The 15,032-nt window shown below is 37.8% G+C and overlaps 1 protein-coding gene across 1 annotated transcript in view; it reads left to right on the top strand.

The window, feature by feature from the left end:
• Positions 1-15,032, top strand: part of wbl (endoplasmic reticulum protein 29-like protein wbl) — a 99,946-nt gene that overhangs the window by 64,724 nt on the left and 20,190 nt on the right. The window contains exon 3 of the mRNA XM_090369029.1: positions 9,631-9,792. Coding sequence (XP_090225155.1) covers positions 9,631-9,792 — 162 coding nt within the window. The remainder of the gene's footprint in view (positions 1-9,630; positions 9,793-15,032) is intronic.

Here is a 15,032-nt window from a genome sequence, read left to right as displayed (position 1 = left end):
GCTGAGAAGTGGCAACTGAAGTTTAACATTGACAAATGCAAAGTACTGCATACGGGTAGAAGTAACCCCCAGAGGAATGTACCAACTGTGTGGTACTACACTTAGGGTGATGGAAAATGAAAAAGCCCTGAGAGTAATTGTGCAGTTAGATACGAAGTTTTCTAAGCAATGCAGACAGGCTGCAAGAGCAAGTCATGGGGTTTTGTCAGTGATATACAGGAATTTTGCTAGCAGGGAAAAGGAGGTGTTATCCCTTTGTATAAGGCAATGATCAGGCCACACCTTGAGTACTGTGTACAGGTCTGGAGGCCTCGTGAAGGGAATGAAGGGATCCTCTTACCAAAGAGGCTTATTAAGTTCTGCAAATTGCAGTAGCTGGAGACTAGACACCTGCGAGGTAATCTAATTGAGGTGTATAAGGCCTTGAACGGGTTGAGCATGCTGAATTCTGATGGGATTCTTCCACTTGCTCAGATTACGAACATAAGGGGGCATAAATTCAAATTGAGGAAAGATAGTTGTAGAATAGCTGTGCGAAAATTTGCCTTTAGCCAGCAGGTGGCTAATTGCTGGAACAAACTTCCATCTGTTGTGGAAGTTGATAACTTAAATAAATTCAAGGAGGATCTGAACAAACATTTAGAGGGAATGGTTGCGATTTTTTTTTTTTTTATTTGGCTGATGCTGTATCAGCCCATACGCTTGCTTTCTTGCATCACATGCCTCTATTACTGTTACTATTTTGTTTTCTTTTATTAATTATTTTTATTTAAAAATTTTTTTCTTATTATTTATTTTTATTTATTTTTTTTTGGCTGGTGCAGCAAAAGCCTTATGCTTCCTTGTACCATATGACTAATACTAATATAAATGGGATTCTTCCTCTTGCTCAGAATAATCACTGAGAGGGCATAAATTGAGGAAAGACAGATGTAGGATAGATGTGTGGAAATTTGCCTTTAGCCAGCTGGTAGTTGGTTGGTGGAACAGACTTCCATCCCTTGTCTTGGAAGTTGATAGCCTAAATAAATTTAAGGCTCAGTAGGACAGGTATTTCGAACAAACAGAGGGGTGAAGTGGAAGTGGGTTTTTTTTTTTTGCCTGATGCTGCATAAGCTTGCTTTCTTGCATCATATGCCTCTACTAATGCTAACGCTAATAAAATCAGAGATGGACAGATGAAATTCAAGAGTTCGTGGGCAGTAAATGGATGACCATTGCACAAAACAGAAGGAACTGGAAAGTTGCTGGAGAGGCCTTCATCCTTTAGTGGATTGAAAATGGCTGATGATAATCAGAGTGGACCTATGCAAAAGTATCACCTTTGAAGCAATAGCAATTGAACAGCAAATAATTACAACAAGTAAGATGAGTAGAATAAGATGATGGTAACTCTTTCGGAAGTGGCTTCAGTAATGATGCTGAGTGGATTAAGGCATTTTTTTGTATATTTGATATTGGCTGGGGATTTGTTTATTTGGATTTTAGGAGCATTAGCAACTAAGGCCATATTGCTTCGGGGATATGCGGTGGTCATTCCCTGACCTTTCCGCATCCTCCATATTTAGTGGTCAGGGGCTCGAACCCCGGTCTAATGAAGAAGCGTGCGCTACGCACTGCTGCTCCTGCCCACCTGGCTGGGGGTTGGCAAGCGAAGCGAGCAGGGGGTGGAGTCCCCCTAGTATCCCAATAAAAAAATATATCTAATAAAGTTTTATATTGGATTTTTCCAGTTATATGTAATTTAAAAAAAAAAAAAGTCAAAAGCTCTGTGGGCCACAACATTGGCCAACTTCTGAACAACCTAAAAGGATATGGGAATCTCTTAAAGAATTATCTGAAACTTATTGATAAAGTGCCTGTTATGGTAGGTATAAAAACTGTAGTAGTAAATGTATTAAAAAGGGGCAGACTATATGCCTTCCTAAAAAGGGTACTACTATCTTAGAAGTTCTAAATGGAAAGAGATTTAAACAGTTTCAATTAATGCATGCCATTGAAGTAAAAAAAAAAAAAAAAAAAAAAAAAACGTTTGAAGCATGTGTGTACTCATTGACTATTCCTGATAGAACAGGAATAGTCAAAGAGTACAAGTCTGTTTATAGAAGAGGTTAAAATTGCTTGAGAAAAGCAATATGGGAAATTTTCAGTATTTCCAGGGTAGTACTGATTTATATTCATAATCAAAGAAGTCTTAAAAGAAAAATGTGAACTCCTCAAGAAAAAGAACTGAATTGCAAACTTCTGGTAAAAGCAGTCCTAAATTCTAGGTACATTATCCTCATCCAGGCAGAAAGTCTGTTCCTCTTTTTGGGTTGAATAAAGCTGTTTGGTTTATCTTTTAAATGTTATGTCAATATTTCAATATTTAAAAAATCTAAACATTGCCATTTAATCCAGTGTACTCCATATCCATGTACTCAGGTCATTACTCCTAGATACATTGGAAACTGTGATATTTAAATTTATTATACCAACTGTTTTTAAATCTTCCACTTCCATTTTAGAAGTAAATTACCAAGCTAGATGTATGGTTCTGGTGTAGCAGTTTCCATTTCTACTGCCAGGGTAATGTGGAGAGCCAAAAATAATAAAGATTCTTTTTTTTTTTGTTTAGTGAAGAAGTACTTTATTACTGCATATGACTACATGTCACACAAGTTCCCTCTGAAAATTGGAACTCTCATAAATGCTGAGATAGCACAAATTTCATCAATTGGGCAGTGCATCATTTTTCGATTTTAAATTTTTTGTGGACAAGTTTCTAGTACTTCTTGGGGTCCTTAAAGATAAAGAAATAAATGAAGCAGTAGTTAACTTCTCATCAGTTCTGCTAGTTTCAGAGTGTGAAACTTAAGAGCATGAACAAGCAAAAACCCTAGAGTAGGTTGCATATTAGTAACGGCAGAAAATGCAAGAAAGCAAACTTAAAACAGCATCAGCCAAAAAAAAAAAAAAAAAAAATACTCCTTCCATTTCACATATTCATCCCTCCACCAGTTTGTATATTTCTTCTTTGAATTTATTTAAACTGTCACCTTCCAAAGCAACATATGGAAGTTTGTTGCTAAACATATACACATTATTCTGCAACCGTCCTTCCTCAATTTTAATTTGTGCCCCCTTGTGTGTGTGTGTGTGGTCTGATCAAGAGGAAGAATCCTATCAGCATTAAGCTTGCTCAATCCATTCAAAGCCTTAAACACCTCAATCAGATCACATCGCAGGTGCTTAGGATCCACATGCTGCAATTTGCAGAACTGAAGCCTTTCTTAGTAATAGAACCCCTTTTCTCCACTCACCAATCTTGTTGACCTTCTTTGTACTTGTTCCAGCAACTCCACATCCTTCATAAAATGAGGCCTCCAGACCTGTGTTCAGTACTCAAGATGTGGCCCACCCATTTCCTTATACAATGGGATAATCACCTCCTTATCCCTGCTAGCAAAATTTCTGTATATCATTGACAAAACACAGTGTGTTGTCCTTGCAGAATATCTGCATTTCTCAGAGAACTTCATATCTGACTGTACAATTTCTCCCAGATCTTTCTCATTTTCCACTACCCTGTGTGTACATTACTCTGGGGTTTCTGCTACCCATATGCAGTATTTTGCATTTTTCAATGTTAAACTTCAGTTGCCATTTCTCAGCCTATCTTCCCAACTTTTCTAGATCCTGTTGCAGTAGCATACTGTCATTACTGTTATTAACCACTCTTGTAACCTTTGTATTGCTGGAAACTTGACATTAAGCCTGATATGCTTTCATCAGTATCATTGATAAATATAGAAAACAACAATGGCCTCCACCTAATAACATTTATCCAATAAGAACAATATCCATTGATTACCAACCACTCAACCATACCTTTATCCATAGCAGCAATGTGCCTTTAATGCAATACGTGCTCTAATTTTTAAAACAGTCTTTCATGTGCAACAGTATCAAAACATTCCTGAAATCCAAGTACTGTATATGATATCAAGATTATATTTGCATCCAGTTCTTTTGTGACAACATCGTAGTAACCACTCAAATTGGTTAAACAAGATTTTCCCTTAACAAATCCATGATGTGTTGGAATTATAATTGCAGCCTTATCTACATGATCCTGCATTACTCCTTTCTAAGAGTGACTCCAGTATTTTCCCTGGAACAGAAGTTAAACTAACAGATCTGCCATTACTTGTGTCCCTTTTTTGAATTGGGGATACATTCATACATATCCAGCCCACGAAGACCTCCCCTGAATCTAAGGATGCTCTCATAATTATGGCTAAGGGTTTGCTTACTTCCTTAGCTGCCTCCCTTAATATAATTGGATAGATCCCATACACCCCCAGGTGCCTTTCTTGTGTTTAACTTCAACAATATCTCTTCCACTTTCCTCTCAATTATTACAAAATCATTTAGCTCCATGTTGTTAGAGCTGGATGAATACAGTAAATTTTCAAAATAACAACACTTTCAGGGTTTCAAGGTGCCGTTATTTTGATTTTAACGTTATCTAGAAAGTTTTATTTTTAATATATTTAATGCAGAAATAATGAGGCCAAATAAGAAATAGAGATTAAGAATGCAATTTTATTAACTGCACATAAAAACCATAAACATGTTGACAATCCCATCTTATATTCTGCCATTAATATACTTCTACTTATGCCCCATTCTAATTTCTTTATTGTATCACGATTAGTTAGTGCAGTAGCACAATGGTGTCGTCACCGTCCTCCTCACATGGGTGGGTTTGAATCCTGTCGATAATGCAAGGAACTTTTATAGGCTTTTTCACTCCGTGGCTGAGTTAGTCAGACTCAGACGTAGGTAGCAAGGTTTTTTCCCACAGAAACTGTGGTTTTTCGTCCAGCAAATCGAGCAGAGAACACACGCAATTTACAGACACAATGAGTATATGAATTAACATTTCGGGTGACCCTAATGTAATACAGTCAGTCCTCGTATAACACGTGTTTACATTACACGAATTCGATCATACATGATTTATAAATAGGGGAATGATATCTTATATAACACGAACCGAATTCGCTTATGCACGATTCGCCTTTGTGTTTACAAGAAATGGCAGTCGAACGCAACACGATAGGAATGAAGAGAAGATTCTGAAAAACGGCCGCTGTAGCCTAGTGGTCAGGCGCTTGGGTGCATAAGTACATGTGCCTTGAGTGACCGGGGTTCAAGCCCGTGACTGCTGAATACAGTGCTGTTTCTCGTATTCTGTCTATCTTGTGAACTCCTCTGACCGGTTGGTCGTCACGGAGTATAAACAGAAAATTTATTTATTTAATTAATTTATTTATTTATTTTATTTATGGTTTTTATACAAGTAAAGGGGAAACACATTTCACCATAACAACGTAAAAACCAACATAATTCCAGCTATCAGTATAATCACAAATGCAATTAGATCGAGTTTACTACCAGTTTATTACAGATTCCACTAGCAGAAACGCAACTGGAAACTGTTTTTATTGTTTTATGGTAGTAACCCCTAGAAATGTGCTTTAGTAAAATATGAGGTGTTAATAGTGTATCTCTGCATTTACGGTGTTGTTTATTCAGTTGCTACACGCGCGCAGCTTTGTTTATGTGTATCAAGCGTGCCTCCTCATTTTGTAATTGTTCTTTATTCCCTAAAAATGAGTAAAATACTTAAAAGGTGTGAAAAGGAAGCGTCCTGGTGAAGACACTGCAGATTCAGAGAGAAAAAGAAAAGCAATATCGATAAACAGAGGCAGACTGGGTCAAAAATACTTACTCTGGAAAATTTATAGTGGCCTCATACTATGGTTTATGGCCAAAATCACACTGGCCTCCGGCCCACCGGGGTTTCCCCGGTAAGGCTTATGGCTAGTCCACCTCTGTCAGTAGAGAAAATTAGCTCCATGTTGTACCAAACACAATAAATAATCGTAATAAAATACATAAGTATTTTATTGTGTTTGGTAATGTTTTGGTTACAAATTGTGTTCAATCTTGGGTGGTCGGCACCTAACCCTATTTTTCCCATAGGGCCTGTTGTTTATATTGCACGATTTTGCATTGTACGAGGGTTTCTAGGAACACAACTATCGTGCTATACGAGGACTGACTGTAGTTTGGTTTATATCAAGTTTCTCACTAAACTTTAATGTTGTTCTTTTCTTCTCTGTATGAGGTTTATTAATTTTAGGAGCCATAGCGAGGGGTTTTTAATTTAAAATAAATGTAAAACAATGGTATAATCCATGATATCAGTACAGAATTCACTTTGAAGATGGCAAACATAAAAAAGGGGGTCTTGCAGTGCCGAACTTTTTTCGTCACTGCAAGACGTCTATGTTGTGTGAATACATCCGAGCTCAATGTGCCCTTATTTGGGGTGCCGTGTTTCAACAGTCTACTGTACTGGCATTATGTTACCTAAAGAATTCCTCGTGTATGAATGCCCACTTCATAAAATTTAAAAACGGAGACCACGGTAGTCACGTTTGGGAACGCAAAAACCATTCCCTTTAAAGATGGTAGTTACATCTTTAACTAAATTTCACATCAATACACTCTGGTCACTGCCATCTAGTGGTTCTTTTATCTTCAGATCTGGTGAGAATGGGCGTGGCACACCCAGGGTCCTGACCTCGATGTCATCATTCTTCTTTATTAGTGATTTTCTTTTACTTCTGACTCTTGTTTCTCTCTCTCTCTCTCTCTCTCTCTCTCTCTCTCTCTCTCTCTCTCTCAGGGTAACTTTTTTTTTTTTTGGCTCGTGCAGCAAAAGCCTCAGGCTTCCTTGCACCATATGGTTAATAATAGTAATCACTCCTGATAATCAGATCAAGAGTATTACTCCTTGTTGCCTCTCTAGCATAATGCTGTTGAAAACAGTCATCCAGTATATCCACAAAAATCTTGCTAGTCTGTGAGTGAATACCTTACAAGTTACAGTCAAAATTGGATTGATACTTGTTGACATTTAATAACTAAGAGCAAAGTGGAGGAGAAATTGTTGAAGTTAAACATAAGAAAGGCACCTGGGATGGATGGGATCTATCCAGTGATATTAAAGGAGGTGGCAAAGGAACTAAGCAAACCCTTAGCCATAATTATGAGAGCATCCTTGGACTCAGGGGAAGTCCCCATGGACTGGAGATGTGCAAATGTGTATCCCCAATTCACAAAGGGGGATCGAAGGGTGACACGAGTAATTACAGACCAGTTAGTTTAACTTCTCTTCCGGGTAAAATAATGGCGTCACTGGTTACACATGCATTGCAGGATCATCTAGACAAGACTGCAGCAATAATTCAGACACAGCATGGGTTTGTTAAGGGAAAGTCTTGTCTGACAAATTTGATAGGATATTATGATGTGTTACCAAGGAACTGGATGCAAAAAATAATTTTGATATCATATATTTCGATTTCAGGGAAGCTTTGACACTGTTGCCCATGGAAGACTATTGTACAAATTGGAGCAGAATGGTATTAAGGGTAAGTTGCTACAATGGATAAAAGGATGGTTGAGTGGAAGAAGACAGAGGGTGGTAATTAATGGGTGCTGCTCTTCGTGGACTAATGTTATTAGTGGAGTCCCACAGGGTTCGGTGTTGGATCCACTGTTGTTTTTTATATTTATCAGTGATATTGAAGAAGGTATATCAGGCTTAGTGTCAAAGTTTGCAGTTGATACAAAGGTTGGCAGGTTTGTTAATGGCAGTGTGCTACTGCAATAGGATCTAGAAAATTTGAGCAGATGGGCTAAGAAGTTGCAACTGAAGTTTAACCTTGACAAATGCAAAGTTCTGCATATGGGTACAAGTAACCCCAGAGAAACGTACCAACTGTGTGGTACTACACTTAAGGTGGTAGAAAATGAAAAAGACCTGGCAGTAATTGTGCAGTCAGATATAAAGTTTTCTGAACAATGATATATAGGAATTTTGCTAGCAGGGAAAAGGAGGTGATTTTTCCTCTGTATAAGGCAATGGTCAGGCCCTGCCTTGAGTACTGCATACAGGTCTGGAGGCCTCATTTTAGGAAGGATGTAGATTTGCTTGAGGGTTTACAGAGAAGGGCAACAAGATTGGTGAGGGGAATAAAGGAATCCTCTTACCAAGAGAGGCTTAAGTTCTGCAAATTGCAGTGGCTGGAGACTAGGCACCTGCGTGGGATCTGATTGAGATGTATAAGGCTGCAGTGATCTGATTGAGATGTATTGGGTTGAGCAAGCTGAATTCTGATGGGATCTTTCCACTTGCGAACCTAAGGGGGCATAAATTCAAATTAAGAAAAGACAGATGTAGAATAGATGTGCAGAAATTTGCCTTTAGCCAGTGGGTGGTTAATTGCTGGAACAAACTTCCATCTGTCATTGTGGAAGTTGATAGGTTAAATAAATTTAAGGAGGAACTGGACAGGCATTTGGAGGGAATGGTGTGTTTTTTTGTTTTTTTTTTTGGCTGATGCTGCATAAGCTCATACACTTGCTTTCTTGCATCACATGCCACTACTACTACATTAGACTTGAATTTCTGTAAATTGTTTTCAGGAATTACATATGCGATTAAAGGAATAAATGAGGATGAAGAAAAGTTGATTCTGCAAGTTTGAAGTTGGATAGTAAAAGGATGCTGACTGATTATGTGGTTCCAGTATGTTCGGACTGGTTTTGGGGAGAGAAAGAGCAAATTATAGAAGCCAAATTCAGAAGAACAGTATGGAAGTACCTTTAGAAAAGGCATGGAGCTGAAACAGAATGTCTGTGACACAGAGTGGAGAGACTTTGTTAGAGATTGGTCATTAAGTAATCTAGCTGCTGCTGTCTTTTGAATGGAGTCTAGAAGATTGAGTGGTTATGGGGTACCACCCCATATTTGGAAACAATATTGCAAGATAGAGCAAATTTGAGATTTGTGTAAAGAAAATTAACAACACAGAAGCAATGTTTGTGATGCACTATTGATAGGAGAGATTAGAAGTCAGGGTAATACTTAATAGAGATGTGTGATCTTGTCTAGAAATCTGTGTCACTGAAGATGCGCATAGGAGCAGAAGAATCCTTTTTGCGAGACATAAGACGGGACTGAGTTTTTGAAGGATTAAAATGAACTAAGTTATCTTTGCCCAACCTGAGAATTACAATTGTACAGCAGTTATTAATCAGTCCAAACTAGATTTCAAACAGGCTAAGTAGAAAACTTGCTTCTTGTCCAAATGCTAGTTGAGAATTCTGGTTTGTTGCCAAAACTATTGGCTACAACTTTTTCCCATCTCTGTTTGCACCTCTCTTGAAACCAGATGGTTCTGTTGCCACTTCAACCAAAGATAAAGCTGACCTGCCAGCATCCTATTTTTTTTTTCAACTCTTGTATTGATCGTGCAATAGAACCATCTGGTATTGTCAAAACCAGATGGTTCTACTGCCAATTCAACCAAAGATAAAGCTGACCTTCCAGCATCCTATTTTCTTCCCAACTCGTGAAACACAAAACTTCGTATCTAACTGCACAATTATCCCCAGGTCTCTTTCATTCCCCACTACCTCCTTTGTTTATCTGTTAAGTTTATTTTAAATGAAGAGTTTCTTTTATTTGAAAACATGATTTTAATATGGCATTTGTTCCTTTTTAAGATTATGGGGAGAAAGAGAATTCAGATCTAGGAGAAAAATATGGAGTGAAAAAGGAAGATTTTCCAGTGGTGAAGTTATTTGTTGATGGTGTAAAACAGCCTTATTCCTATTCTGGTGAAATTAAGGCAGATGACTTGAAATCTTTCATCAAACAGCATTCTGGTAAGTAAAATGAAAATCGCAAATTTTTAGTATTAGAACACAAATTTATATCTGACTGGTTGAAATCTAGCTAATGCTCCTCTTCTCATGATGTAACCCAGCGTTTCCCAAACTTTTCGTCATGGAACACTTTTCATCTCACAATATATTGACAGAACACTTAAACACAAGTTTAGCGGGAGCCAAAGAACTGTTTGTAATATTTTATTACATATGACGTACTGTGCATCAGGAGTGTCTTTATTTCCAACACATGTAAAGCCAAAATTCAAATAACTTATTATACTTTCGTTTTGGTCTTTTATTAGTTGGTTCCTGTTGTTTCACTTTGGATTTTTTGGGGAATAAAAGGCTGCGATTGTTCATCCTCACTTTGAAGTGTGAAAATATTGTGTTCATTTTCATTGACCACAGTTGCACAACTAGAAGTAATTTGCTTCTCCTTTTCTTTTTTCAACCACAAATCCATGGTCATTTATTTTAATAATAGTATTTTGAAATACTGATAATTATCAAAAAAAAAATTTAAACAAGGAAGTGAGTTTAGTTATGATATCAGTTCACATCCCTCTCTCCTTCAACCCGTGTGCTCCAGGCTAAATTGCATGCGAATGCCATATTAGATCATTACATTGCTACTTTTTCGTAGATGTCATTACCTCTATGCATACTTCTCTATGTAAAGCCTGCCAAAATAATATGTTCCCTAGTCCATTTGATTATTAGTCTATGCCAGTATATTAATAACCGAAAAAAAAATAATGTTAAAAATTATAATGATACAAAAGTGGTGTCCGCTACAAATATGCAAAATATATTTATCTTATTTTGTTAATTATTAATTACTATTTTTCACAGAACACTTGTTCACATTTCACGGAACACGGTTTGAGAAACGCCGATGTAACCTATAAATAGGAAGTTGGTCACAAGGCCACTGAATGATTAAGAGGGGGTTGGCAGTATGGGACTAAGATAACCAGACTGGATAAATTAGTGGCCAACGAATTTAAAACTTTTTTATTTTTTTTTCATAGTGACATGTTATCCATTCACATTTTGTGGTTCTGAACAGGAACATTACCTTAATTTTGCTATTGTTACCCCCCCCCCCCCCCCTTTTTTTTTTTTTTTTTTTTTTTTTGAGGAATGAAGGGTAGGACTTAGCCCAGTCATGATTTTTTTTTGCATTCAAGGCAGTGCAATGTGGTTTACGGAAAAGTGGACCCCCGCATTTCGCCTCGCACATTTCACTCCCAGCACATTTTGCCCCCAGTAGATAATGCTACAGAAATGTAAATACTGTACAGTCAACTCTCAATAACTCGAATTTTTATTGAAGTCCCAGCCCCTTTAGTGGAGATTCCATGTTAAACTCTCTCGATTACTCGAACTGAACTTCCGATAACTCTAACTTTTCCAAACAAATTTTCAAAATGACATTCATGTATAAATTGTCACGTAGCTTTTAAACTAATTTCTCCCCTTTTGTATGTCTTCAGGGTTCTCTTTCCATTGTGAAAGGATTAACTGGAACTGTTAATCCTTTCACAATCATACATACTCGACCACGGGGGCGATAGTCACGTGGTTAGTGACAGACATGGGGGGGAACAGTGACTAATCTTATAGGAGTTTTTTCAGTAACAAGTGAATCTTGTTTTGATTTGTCTAAATTCAAACAATAAAAGTTCCTGCATCTGGCTCTCCTCATTTCGTGGCGCAGTCGACAGTGCACGTTTGCTGTTTTCGCTGCGTCCACAGAGAAGTAAGATACAGAGGGACTCTTGCTCAATTCAAAAACGTTCCACCTGCAAAGGGCGTGTTTGGACAGAGGGTTTGGAAGGCCCAGTTGTGAAAGTCGTAACTAAACATAACCATGCAGCTCAAGCTGCAAGGTCGGAAGCATTGCAATTGATTGGTCAAATACGGCAACATGCAACAACCACGAACGAACGGCCACAGCAAATTGTTGCATCAGTTATTGCAGAGGCCCATACCAATGTCACGACATTACTTCCTAAAAAGGATTCACTTAAACGACCATTCGTCATGTTCGATGCAACAATCCTGCTTTACCGAGCAATCTCCAGGATCTAGTAATTCCACAAAATTATCAAGAAATTATTATCGATGGCAATGTACAACAGTTTTTAATTATATTATAAATCAACAGGGATTACCTTTATTTTAGATATAGGAAGCTTCTTTTCCAACTCTCCTAGTCCAACTCGCTAATAATTCTTGAGGATGGCGATATCAATGATTAATTGTGAGTTGCTCTATTCCTGTGAACATGACGCCCGAAAAGTTCTAGTCCGACTTAAGGAATGTAGAGAATAATCCCCCCCCCCCATATCCAATTTTATAAGACCCCTAAATTTAACTCTAAAGTCCAGCTACAGGACCAAAATAAATAATCAGTCCATATTTATTAAACAGTTTAGACCTTCAAAAATCTAATTTTATGCCAATCCACGTAATGGTTTCCTTGCTGCCAGAGGTATGGTGTTTGAAGACAGAAGTCTTGAGCACTCATTGTTGAGACCACACGGTCTGAACACTACGGAAGGCGCTCCTTAGCCAGGTGGTAAGGAGCAGCAGTGCATAGCACACACTTCTTGATTAGACCTGGGTTCGAGTAAAGGTAATCCCTGTTGATTTATAATATAATAGAATATAGGAATTATCGAGCACTTATTAGCTCTCAGTTATCAAATCTATTAAACAGTTTTTAATGTATGATTCTCAGGACGAACTGCTCCCGGGTCGCATGCTTATTTTTTCCACTAATAACAATCTTCAGTTATTGGCGCGTAGTCAGGAGTCGTTTTCTGATGGAACAAGAAGTATGCTGCAGTTTCTGCTAGAATCAAAAGTATAGTCCAAGATTTTCAAAATCGTAATGTGATTGATTATCTTAGAGGCATTGCATACAACTTCGAGTTTTAAACAATAATAATGTGCATTTATTCTATGATTGATTACCTTTACCTTTGATTGATTCATTCTATTAAAACAAAATAAATTAGAATTAATAAAAAATTAGGTGTATTATTTACATTTCTATAGCCTATTCATTATCTACTGGGGGCGAAATGTGGGGGGGGCAACTTTTCCGGATCCCGTGCAATTCATGGTAACTCATTGAGAAGTATGAGATACGGTTGAATTGATGCCGTAGTTCCCTTTATAAGAGTTGTCTATGGTGTTTTTACACCGATATTATATAGATGATATAATCAAAATAAGTTTTCTTCAACACGTCTTTGTGTATTTCATTTGTACAAAAAATTCAGACTTTAATGCTATTTTTTTCATGTCAGCTGCTCACAGTTCCCATTGTAATAATTCAGTAGTTTTGAATTAGAACTTTACAGTAAATATAAAAATTGGAATTTGGTTGAAATTATTGATTTTTTTTTTTTTTTTGCCCTTTATTGAATTTAGTAGTCACTTTTGTGGTGTTTGCTTTAGAGTGTTACCTGTAAAGGTAATATTATTGCCAGTTTTGAAGAGCCTTAAAAGTGTGTGTGGTGGGGGGGGTAATCACGTGATGTAGCTGCCATCTGCTGGTTCAACAGTAAAACTGGTGACTGGGCTGATCGAAAACCTGGCCCCTTGCAATGAAGTGGACAAAATTTGGTATGGTGGTGTACCATAGAATAACGAAATAATGAGAGAAACAGTGAGAAATTTTGGACGGGTATAAAGGATATTTATAGGGGTTGTATAAGAATTACCAAAAAGTGTTTGCATATGATCTCCAATGGCTAAACAGGCTTGAGAGCAGTGAACCATTCTCGTTCACTGCTGTCAAGCAGTGAACATTGGGTATTTTTGTTTTCGTAACAAATCCCATTCTTCCACCAACATAGATATTGGGTCACCAGATGACCAAGGAATTGGCCATCGGCACGCAATGCAACACCGCACGTGTTTGATCAGATTTAAGTCCGATGACACTGGTTAACGCCTAAAATGTTACAAAAACAAAAATACCCAATCTTGACTAATTTTATGCTGCTAAACATGAAAATCACATTAAAATTTGTCAATTGGCTCTTGTTTTTGAATTACAGTTGAGGTCTCATATTTGCGAGTTACTCTGCATTACCAACTAGGGCTCTCAGCAAAACTCATGGGGCAACACCGCAGTTTCAGCACTATCACACTCTTATCACATGATCGGCAACTGTTGCCTCGCTCTGCATCACATAAGTTGTCTCCTCAAATGCATCCAACTCTGCAGTAATCCTCAAATACAACTAAGTACTGGGCAATTTGTTCTCAGTTAACGGTTGTTCTCTGTGAGATTTCTACTTTTTTGCACAATATTTGTGTTGTGTAAGATTAATATGCCCCATAATTGTGTAAATAGTCCGGATGACTTCTGTTACGCATGTGGAGAAACCATATTAGCTTCAAGAAAGCATCCCTTTACTCTGGCCATTAAAAAAAGCCCACGTCTTGTTCTTTGGGTGTTAAAGTAGGCGACCAGGACAAAAACTGGGCTCCATGCATATGCTGCACTACCTGTTCGTCAAAACTCAACATGTAGGTGAATCAAAAGGGACATTTTATGCCTTTCGCAGTGCCCGTGATATGAAGGAAGCCAAAAAATCACGTCACAGACTGTTACTTCTGTATGGTGCCTCCTATTCGAAAAGGGATGGTGATGAAGAAAAGGTGGACAGTGACATACCCAAATGTACAATCTGCAATTCGTGCAGTGCCTCGTCATGAAGTACTAGCTACTCCTGAACTACCCGACCGTTTTTCTGTACACTCTGATGAAGATGAAGACACTAAAAAACATCAACTTGATATACACAAAGAAGTACAGCAGCCGTCTACGTCAAGGGAACCACCATTTTGTCCAAACCTTTATTCTTCTGAACCAGATAAGATCACAGAAAGTGAGCTTAATGACCTCATAAGGGATCCAGAGGCTACAGCAGTGGAATCTTCTAGATCATTCTGTGAAAGCGACATACTCAAAATAAAGACTGATAAATTCTATCAAATAGAACGTGAACTCACTGTTTGTAAGGATGTTGGTCTGATGACAGCAATGAACATGAGGCATGTTCCCGAAGAATGGGACTATTTATAGACACTTCTAAGATTCGCCTTATGACTGTTATTACGCAATGGAAATATGCTGCCTTCAGTACTGCTTGTGTATGCCATGCATGTCCACAAAATAGAAACATGCAAATATGGAGAACATCCTCTTA

The sequence above is a fragment of the Mastigoproctus giganteus genome, chromosome 2 (assembly GCF_048544385.1).
Source record: "Mastigoproctus giganteus isolate SK-2022 chromosome 2, ASM4854438v1, whole genome shotgun sequence".
NCBI classification, from domain to species: domain Eukaryota; kingdom Metazoa; phylum Arthropoda; class Arachnida; order Uropygi; family Thelyphonidae; genus Mastigoproctus; species Mastigoproctus giganteus.
The sequence above is the reverse complement of the archived record's forward strand: the minus strand, read 5'-3'. Positions and strand labels throughout refer to the sequence as shown.